This window comes from Lipotes vexillifer, unplaced genomic scaffold (genome assembly GCF_000442215.2).
Source record: "Lipotes vexillifer unplaced genomic scaffold, Lipotes_vexillifer_v1.1 scaffold664, whole genome shotgun sequence".
Taxonomy (NCBI): Eukaryota; Metazoa; Chordata; class Mammalia; order Artiodactyla; family Lipotidae; genus Lipotes; species Lipotes vexillifer.
In genome coordinates this window covers 562117-571994 of record NW_006782421.1, presented here as the reverse complement: position 1 = coordinate 571994, position 9878 = coordinate 562117, and the positions used below count along the sequence as shown (strand labels likewise).

Sequence of the window (9878 nt, the reverse complement as noted above, 5' to 3'; positions counted from 1 at the left end):
CCCCGCCCCGCCGCCCCCGCATTGTTCTAGAAGCTAAGTCTCTGGAGAATGAGCGAGCCCAGGAGAAGCACTTACCAGAGATGATGCCGATGGCAATGTACATGTGGTAGACCTTCTGTGAGAAGGAGGCCATCACCATGCCCACGCTGACCAGCAGCCCCCCGACCATCACCACCAGACGGTGTCCAAACCCAATGCTCAGGACAGTGGACACAGGAGCTGCAGCAAGAGCAAAGCGGGGTCTCAGCTCCCAGAGGTGAAAAAGCCTTAGCCTCCCTAGGACTCCTCCTTTTTTTAAAAACATTTTTAACATCTTTATTGGAGTCTAATTGCTTTACCCTGTGGTGTGTTAGTTTCTGCTGAAGAACAGAGTGAATCAGCTCTACATTTACCCTAAGATCCTGTCTTGTTTAATTTTACATTTTCTAACGTTTAGTGAAGTGTAGTTGGTTTACCACGTTGTGTTAGTTTCAGGCGTACGGCCGAGTGATTCAGTTATACGTACACGTATATACACTCGTGTTTTAAAACTGTTCTTTTCCCGTACGGTTTATCCCAGGATGTAGAATGCAGTTCCCTGTGCTACACAGTGGGGCCTTCCTGTTTCTCCATCCCGTATACACTCACTGGCACCTGCTCACCCCATCCTCCCACCCCATCCCTCCCCCTCCCCCTCCCCCTTGGGAACCACACATCTGTTCTCTGTGTCCGTGAGTCCCTGGTAAGATTCTATCTTTTCAGCCTTTAACGTGGAGTTGATGATGTAAGATACAGAATACATTTTGTGCAATGGTTCCTTAAGTCAGTTCAGGACTTATTTTACTATTTGCACAAGCTGGACGATATATTTTGGGGGCTCCTTGAAGAGAAATCAAGAGTCATAGTATAAAACATATCTTTTGTCTCCAGTGAAAGATTTTGACTCACCAGGAGCCCCTATAAAATTGGATATGCATTAAATTTGTTATTCTGCAATAAAAATGGGCTTTTCCTATGATTGTATGAGGCACTTTTTTTTTTTTTTTTTCCTATACTCACTGCTTTGGATTCTTTCTTAAGAGGCTCCGTTTAGGGTCAAATTCCAGCTAAGTTCCATTTGACTTTTTTGCAAATGGTATGAAAGTATGGTGAATTCTGTTATGCATACCAAAAGGAGGCAGGCTATGGGATAGATAGTTCAAAGTGGCTGATGAATTACAATTGGCGTAGCTTCTGTGCTCTGTATCCTCTGGGACATTTAAATCTGGAAGATGAGCTTCCTAGTTAGATGCTACTTAGGCTCCCACTGATACCGCCTTGAGTACAATGAGATGAGGGAACCCTCCAGAGTTGTGGGGAGGAAGAACAACATCGTACATGCTGGATAGAAAGAGCTAAAAAACTCAAAAAGGACTTAATTTTGTTGGGGTTGGTGCATACCTATCTCTTATGTGAGTTGAATGTAAACTAATATATTAATATAGCAAATAATGAAATCACTAGGATCATTTTTAGGCAGTGTGTAGACTCAAGGCATTAATGACTAGAATAACAGCATGAAGAACAATTATCTTCTGGTATAATAGTATTAGCTGGAAATTTCTTGTTGACTGTATTATCTTTGGTTAGAAAACGGCTAAAAGTTCAGCTTTGGGATTTTCGTTTTATTTTGGTTGCCAAATGTAAAATTTTGGTTCTAATTCATGTAAGTTATCTTTCTAAGAAAGTAAACATCCTGCCAATTAAGAAATTAAGTATCTTAATACTCAAACCGGAACTAGAAGTAATTCCCTGAACCGTGTAGGAGAGGGTATCAGGGCTAACGGGAGAGATTCTGGCTTTACCCGGGAGCAAAGAACAGTGGAGCTACCTTCGTGAGACAGTATAGGGCTGAAAGCTAAGTACCTTGAAAGACAGGCTTAGAAAACTTCAGAGGCAATGGTTCCGTGACAGGATATTAGGGTAAAGTTAGGGAAGCTGAAGTTCAGCCCCGTTAACTGTCAGCGGTAAGTTCAACGGCCTTGCTTTCTCAGAAGACCCTGGCGCGGCCCCTGGCAGATGGATGAACAGTCATGAGACCTCAGAGATGTGTTGAATTAGGTCTGAATGGGACCAAGTGAAAGTTAGTATGTTAAGAATTATACTACAATCCCATTCATCTGATGCTGTTGGATCTGGGAGCTGGGCAGACTGATTAGCCAGTGAAGTCCTTTAGGGAAACAGGTGTTTGGAATTCAGAATACCCTCTCTGGACAATATGGGTAGTTTTCCCATATACCCTTTTACACCTTCCATCTTTCTCCTTCATGTAGTCACATTTTCATGTTCCCAACCTGTTTCCTCAGCATGTTTTTACGAGACCAGGACCCAGGATGCCAGGAACTTTTAATGCTGCTTTAGGAAATGACCACATTCCCATTGAACCGGGGTTTGCTATTGTCCTCAAAATAATCTACAGTATCCTAAGAGAGTGCATACAGTAGGTGTTTAATACATGTGAATTAAATGAAGGCAGTCAAGTCTGGCAAGTAGACATTTTCCTTCAGCGCCTCTTACATAATTAGACAGACTGAAAGAGGCATATGCTTATATAGCGCTTAAGCTGGAAGATGTACTAACCTGTAAATGTTAAGACAAACACACAAATGGATATTATCCATGAGATCCTGCTATTGGATTCATCAAAACTGTCCATTAAGTCATTGAAGAAGACACCAAATGACTTGATGATGCCATAGGTGAAGACTTCAACGAAGAAAAAAGAAACAGCTACCACCCAGCCCCATCCTCCATCAGGCACTTGAGTATAAACATTGGCTCTGGAACAAAGCTGTGATTTCTTTTGGGTCATTCTTAATCTAAAAGAAAAAGTTAAAAAAAAAAAAAAATTAGACCAGCAACGGCATGAGGGTGGATGATTCTAATACTCAACATAACAGATAAGAACTACTCACTGCATTTCTTAGGTTGATGAATATTTAAATCGTGCAGTTAGTATAAAGTCTTTGAATAATAGTATCTATCTATCTATACATCTGTGTCATCTTTTATCTGTCATCTTATCACATTTATATCTATCATTATCTGTCTCTGTCATCTATCATCTATCCATCTTATCTATCTATCTAACGAACTATGTTTGGATTGTATATGGAGCCGTGAAAGATTTTGGGAAGGCAGACTTCCAAGCTATGGCAGTTAAATGGAAAAACTAACCAAAAAAAGCATAAAGAACCTGGGCAGAATACTCAGAGGCTCTTTGGAGGATAAAGAATGGCCACCAGACCAAGGATCAGTGCTGACCTTGAACCTGAAGACAAGTTAGGTAAAGGAAGACTGAATTGACTGTAAGGAACGTGGATCAGAAATGAAGCCTAGGCAAAGAGAGGCTCAGAGGCCACCTTGCAGGGGCAGCTAAGTGCTGGAGAAATCCTGCATCTCTGCTTGATGCCCCCGGTCATTCGGACCATCCTGCTTCCTACTCAGCAACATTCTGATTATGGTCTGGGGTCCCATATGGCTGTACCTACGGGGACGGAACGTGACTGCAAATTAAAATTTGGGGATTCTGTCTTCTTGGTGTTGGTTTAGCATGGATGACTTGCTCAAAGTCGGTCGCCACGTGGTGTATGAAAAATGGAATTTTTCCACACAGGACCAGTACTCTAGGATATAGTGACCAAATACGGCACTACCAATTTGTGGGGTCTGGACAGCCAGGGAACTTAAACCAAGTTACTCGTGACCTTGCTATGCTTTTCCATTCAGGTTGCAACAAACATCAGATCCCTGTGCTGTATCACCACTAAGGGGAAACTGTATTTAACGCTGGAGGCAGGGTCGTTTCAGTCTCTTCTGCGGCGGCGGCTCGAGCGCATGAAACGCAGACATTTTCAAAACCTCTACAATTACGTACACTTTGAAACAGTCACGTGTGTTTTGAACCCAACTAAAAATTAATACCCATAAATAACAAACGAGTCTGTGGTCTCTGCGCTCTTAATGGCAACGCACCTTGAGTTTAAGAATTCTCTGTAACTATGCAGTTGTAGCCAGGTGAATTTTCAGGACGCGTGGATGGCCTAGCCGCGAGTTGTCATGTTCACATACGAAGGCAGGTTTTATTGAAAATGGAGAACAATTGAGAAATAACAGGACAAAACCTCATCTAGCCAGTAGACTTTCCAGTTTCTGCTACGGGAATCCAGTATTTGGAATTTGCTCTGAGAATCTTACAAAGCAGCAAATCTGACCTAATTTCATATTGTTCAGCCTATTGATAGCATGGTAGCCTAGTACTCTGAAGGGACTATATACTCACTTTTTACTCTCTTACTGTTGGCTATTTGGTTGCATAAATAGGGCATAAGATGCTTTAAGACGCTGTGCTCCCTGCAGCAAAGGCCTCTGCATTTTGATATGTGTCAACATGTCATGCCTGAGAGCTGAGGGCAAAGGTGGGAAGAGCACTTAAGTGGCTCTGGGTGTAGGGTAACAATTACAGACCAGTTTGTCATTCGTGTTCCCAACATGGAAAGCAGCTGATTTAACATGGGAACCCCGAGCCCTCCAGCAGCTGAGGTTTTCCCAAGTCCCCTCCTCCGTTAAGACTTTCAAAGTCTGCTCCCAAGATGAGGCACCTGGGGCAGAGGAACTGACAACGGTAGTGGGCTTAAGATTGAGAAGGAAACTAAAAAAAGTACATGCCAGAGTTGGCTTTGGAACCGTGTTCAGCCCTAGGGAGCGGGGTAGGAGGGAAGGAGGGGCAGTGCGGGGGTGGGGGGAGTCCACAGCTCAGGTCACCCTCCCATCTCGACCTCCGCTACCAGGCCACTCCTTTGAGCTTCACCTTGGAAGCCCAAGACTCCTTTACTGGTCTCTCAACTGTCTGCTATGATTAATCTTTCTGAAATGCCTCATCGTCATGACATTTTTCTGCTCCGACTTTTTCAGTGGCTTTCCTCTTTCTGAAGGACAAAATCCACAAGATCAGCTTGACTTTCAAAGTCCTTCCTAATTGGAAGTCCCTGCCCCCCATGGATCTCAGCAGCCTTAGTTCTTCCTGTTCTGTCGCTTGACTCGCCAGCCACCTTGCCTGTGGCGTGCCCCTTCCCCAGGCTGGAGGCCCCCCTACAGCTGGCGCCGCAAACGCCCGCTTCATCACATCCTCCTGCTGCATAAGGCTTCCTCTGATCCACTCGACCTAAGGAGCTCTCTTCACCAGACAGGCACCCTTTAATAATGGGCTACTGTTTACTCGTATGCGTTTATCTTATTTGCTCAGTTAAATTGTAAGCTCATGGAAAATAAATCTGGGGCCTATTTCTCTTTGCATCCCTTCCCCGCCCCCCCCCCAGGTACCTTGCACACAGCTTTAATTAATTCTTTCCAACAAAGTAACTGCTGGGTGCCAGGGCCTATGCTAGGGGGGGATAGTGACAATACAGAGATGGCCTCTGCCTCCATGGATGAAATTGTTTGTTGATGATAATGATAAGGAACCTTAAGACTGAAATCCCATCACATTTTAAAACCATTCAGCCATGTCCTCCCGGAGCTCAGGCGACTAAGTCCAAGGCCACGTTGGCACGAAGGGTGCCCGTAAGATCTTAGCATTTTAAGAGAGGGCTCGGGGCCAACTCGAATAAAAACACATTGGGCTTGGGCTTCCCTGGTGGCACAGTGGTTGGGAGTCCGCCTGCCGATACAGGGGACACGGGTTCGTGCCCCGGTCCGGGAAGATCCCACATGCTGCGGAGTGGCTGGGCCCGTGGGCCATGGCCGCTGAGCCTGCACGTCCGGAGCCTGTGCTCCACAACGGGAGAGGCCACAGCAGTGAGAGGCCCGCATACCGCAAAAAAAAAACAAAAACACATTGGGCTAAAATTGATAAAGGCCCCAGAGAGACAAACAGAAGCCCTCTCTAGCCTAAGAGCACTGCAGGACCAAGGCACAGAACCTTTTTGTCAGGTTGCATTTTAGAGGGTCAAGACTAGACTGCAGTTTTTGTACAAAGATGAGGTTACCTACTATGAGAAGCCTCTGGGCGAGGCCAGCGCTTCCGTTCTGGTGATGGGTGCCCATCTCTCTCTCTCTTTGCCTGTTGCCGCTGGTGGTTTGAATGTGCAAGATGGGTGGGGCTGGAGGCCCCGGGGTGGGCGGAGTTAGAATTACGGAATGTTACAACCAAAATGGGATTTGGAGCCCATCTGGGTCCATCTTCTCTTTGTAAAATCCCACTCATTTTGCAAAATGGGGAAACCGACCCCCAGAGAGGGGAAGGGACTGGACCGAAATGGTCCAGCATCTGATCTCCTGTCTCCCTGGGGCCCCGCTGTATCAGGATGCAGAACAGCATTCTGAAGGCCAGGGAGGGGGCGTTTCCTATAGAGGTTGTGAGGACTCTTTCACCGCGTCACTGTGTGACCCGGAGAAAGTCACTGCACCTCTCTGGGCCAGAGTGCCTCACTCGTCAAATGAGAAGGTTGGGTTTGGGAATCCTTAAAGCTCCCCCAGCTTTGGCAGCTGACACTTCTGTATTCAGCACTGAGTTCTCAACCACCTGATTTCTCAGGTTAAACCTAGTGGCCCAAGGAGACCTGGGAGCCGGGAGGAAAGTGCAAGTGCCAGATGGTTCTTACAGACGTGGGTGTAAAGGAGCCGGACGTTGGTTAGATCTGATCTAGGACAGCTGGCTCAAAGATGGCAGCTGTCTGACTGCTTTCCTTCTGTTTACTCTCTGAGCTCCTTCTGGGTGTTCAATTCCTTTGTTTCTTTAAACTTTACATCTGGGCTACGCCCCTGAAGCTAGATCCAAATATAACTCTCACCTGCATTCTTAGGTTTGGGGAGGACAGCTTTTTTATTGTTTTACTGGGATCATCATAAAAGAAAGATGACAACCCAGAACCCACTGATACTCCCAAGTTTACGCCTCCATCATCCTAAAGCATCCTATGCCCTAGTATATTGAGCTTTGAAGATCACAGTACAGAATGATAATAGAATAACCTGGTTTCTGTAACATACGGTTGAGGACGCCTTGCACACAGGGCAGTCGGCAGCTCTTTCCAGACCCAGTGCCTGGCAGTGTGTCTGGCACATAGCATGTGCTCAATAAAAGTTCACTAAACAAAGCATCATGCGTCTTGGGGCGCTCCTGAAGCAATGCACGGCTCTAGCCTCCTAAAGCCCAGTCATCAAGTGAGGAAGTCCCTGCTTGCGTAATCAATCCTTCCCCTGGACTCTTTCCTTTCTGCCATCCCCTCAGCAGGACGACTGGCTTAACAAACGGGTTGGCCTCTACAAACGAAAGAGAGAAAGGCCTGTGGCTTCAAAGGCTCTTAAGAATTCCAGAACATGGAAATAATGTTTTGGTTTTACGGGCATGTGAATTTCTCTGACTGGATGGGATGGGATATTCGTTTACTGTGTGGGGGATATAGCCGAGCGAGGAGCGACCCCACGGCCTTGGGAGAATCGCCTTGCTCCTTGATTTTCAGCGTCAAGAGGTGAACAAGGGAGTTGAACTAGACAGAGGTGATCTCAGATCTCTTCTTGCCCTAAAAATCTACATTTCTGTGATAGCTTTTGACCCCCACTTGCTCCAAGTTACCCTTTCATCTTTCTCAATTCATTTTTGAGTCCTTTGACGCAAGGTCCACAGGTCTGTCTTCGTGAGGCCCTCGTGCGTTATTTGTTGAATTTCTATTTACCATTAACTGGCTGCACGCTCATGGGGAAATGACTTTGTTCCTAAGTTTCATCCTCTAAAAGCAGGGGTGAGACACAGAGGTCTGGAGGGTAAAATGCTACGATTCTGAATGGGGGTTCCTGGCAGCCATGTCGCCTTCCTCCAAATGTTCTCCCAAAGGAAGCAGAACGGACAAAATGCACTGGGTGGTTTGGAGTAATTTCCTATGAGCATTTGGTTGTGTCTAATCTTAAATAAGCGAGAATTCCGCCAAGGCTTGGAAATCTGCTATAGCTGGGACTCTCACTGCGATTTGATTTCTTGAGAAAACTGTCCCCTGGAGGCATGAAGAATGCAAAATATTGGACTGTGATAGACCATCAGGGTGCCAGTCCAGGGTCAGATCAGAGCAGAGTTCAAAATGCAGGCCCTGGATGGGCAGCGGTGGCAGCTGCTGGTGTGGCTGGTGTGAACAAAGCCTCAGCGAGCCACTGCCAATCTCCGTTCTTCTTAAAGGCGTAGCCTAGAGAACAGCTTTTGACAAGTTGTTTCCAGCCCTGGTTGTCAAAACCAGTCTGTATTTAGGTGAAGCTCACTTCAATTCTCTATTTAAAAAAAACAAAACAAAACCCCCAAACCTAACCTGGACGGCAGCCTCAGCTGCTCTGAATCCCTGGAGAGCACCGATTCACCCCCTTTTACAAGATCGTGATGTAGAAACCTATCCCCTAATTTAAGTGTCGTCCTCAGGAGTTCCACCGAGGAAAGTCCTTTTTGGGAAACCACAGAAGGAAAACTCAGGGTTGGTGGTTCTCACAGAGAAGGAGCTTTTCCACTTGGCTGCACTGTTTATTTACATACTGGAACTATCTTGGACACTCTTAATGATGAGAAGAGGTATTTCTGTATCCACCAGGCAGGCAGGCAGGACGTATTATTATTGATCGCTGCCCCCCCATGACAGGGACTGGTGCTTGGACATGGGGAGATGCATCACTTAGAGATCTCTGCACAGCACTTGGGACTGTTTTTGCAAACAAGACCCTCCACCCAATCCACTTAGTATGATTTGCAAAACAGTAAGATTACCGAGAAATCCCATTCCCAGGGTAGAAACCGTCTCCTTTGAGAAAGAGCTGGCACGGTGTGTCTATAACTGTGCAAACAAAACCAGCTTCCAGGATGACAAGGTGTCATTGCTTGCTCTTCCCCGGTTGGCTCCGGGGAGCTTTTCTCTAAGACTGACGCCCCCCGTGTTTGGTGACATGTTACATGCCACCTAACAAACTTCTATCATCTGTCTGTGGGAGAGTGTGGCGGTCTGGTTTAAAAAAGAAAAAGAAAGAAAAAGAAACAGAAGGAAATAACCCATTTCCTCTGCAAAACCATCCTCCCTGGCTACAGCGCCGCTCAGCTACCCGGGCGCTTTCCCGTGGTTGGCAGCCCTGGGAACCCTGGAAACCCTGGAAGTTGAGCGGGGACCAGCCGTCAGCCGCTGACAGCCCTGACAGTCAAGGTGGACGAGCTGCTCTCGGCGGGGACCTGCCTGCCTCCCCGTCGGCCGCCCCGGGTGCGTGTGTCAGGCGGGGGGAGGCCGGGAACCCCGCTTTCCCTGGCGCTGTCTGCGGGGCCGCCCTGCGCGCGCGCGCCAGCCTGGGGACGGTACCTCTGACATTTCGCTCCTGTGACGCGCGGGCAACTTCATGCGGAAAATCCGTGCAGGGGGCTCAGCGCGGCGCCCCCCTCGCCCGACAGCCCGGGGGCCCTCGCCTGGGCCGGGGGACACCCAAAGGCCAAACCTGCCTTTAGGTGTTTTCCGGACACCGACTGTACCCGGGCCACCGACAGGCAACTCTCGGCTGCCCGCAATGGTGAGAGCGCGCCATCCCGGTGGCCCCGGGCATTCCCAACTGTCAGAGAAGATTTGGGGGGGATAACCTCTCCAAAATGTTAAGCAGTTAAGTGGTTTCCTCTTCCTCCCTCCAGCCTCCCCCACCACCAGCCCCCAAAAGCTCCCAACATAGCTTAAGAAAAAACCCACCCACACCCCACCATCAAACTTTTAAACATGTAAAATGATAAAACCAACTCACCAAGTTAGAAGGGAAGAGAATAAACCCCAAAAGGCTCCCAATAAGGCGGAGGCCAGGCCGCCCCCTCCTTATAAGCCGCTCGGGAACACGAGAGAGGATTAACCCCTTAGGGC

General features: G+C 47.4%; 1 protein-coding gene across 1 annotated transcript in view; it reads right to left on the bottom strand.

Annotated features, from left to right (window-relative positions):
* The window catches only part of SLC16A6 (solute carrier family 16 member 6), a 9791-nt gene extending 5456 nt beyond the window's left edge, over positions 1 to 4335 (bottom strand). The window contains 3 exon segments of the mRNA XM_007455269.1: positions 76 to 219; positions 2599 to 2837; positions 4301 to 4335. Coding sequence (XP_007455331.1) covers positions 76 to 219; positions 2599 to 2837; positions 4301 to 4335 — 418 coding nt within the window.
* Positions 4336 to 9878: the final 5543 nt, after the last annotated feature.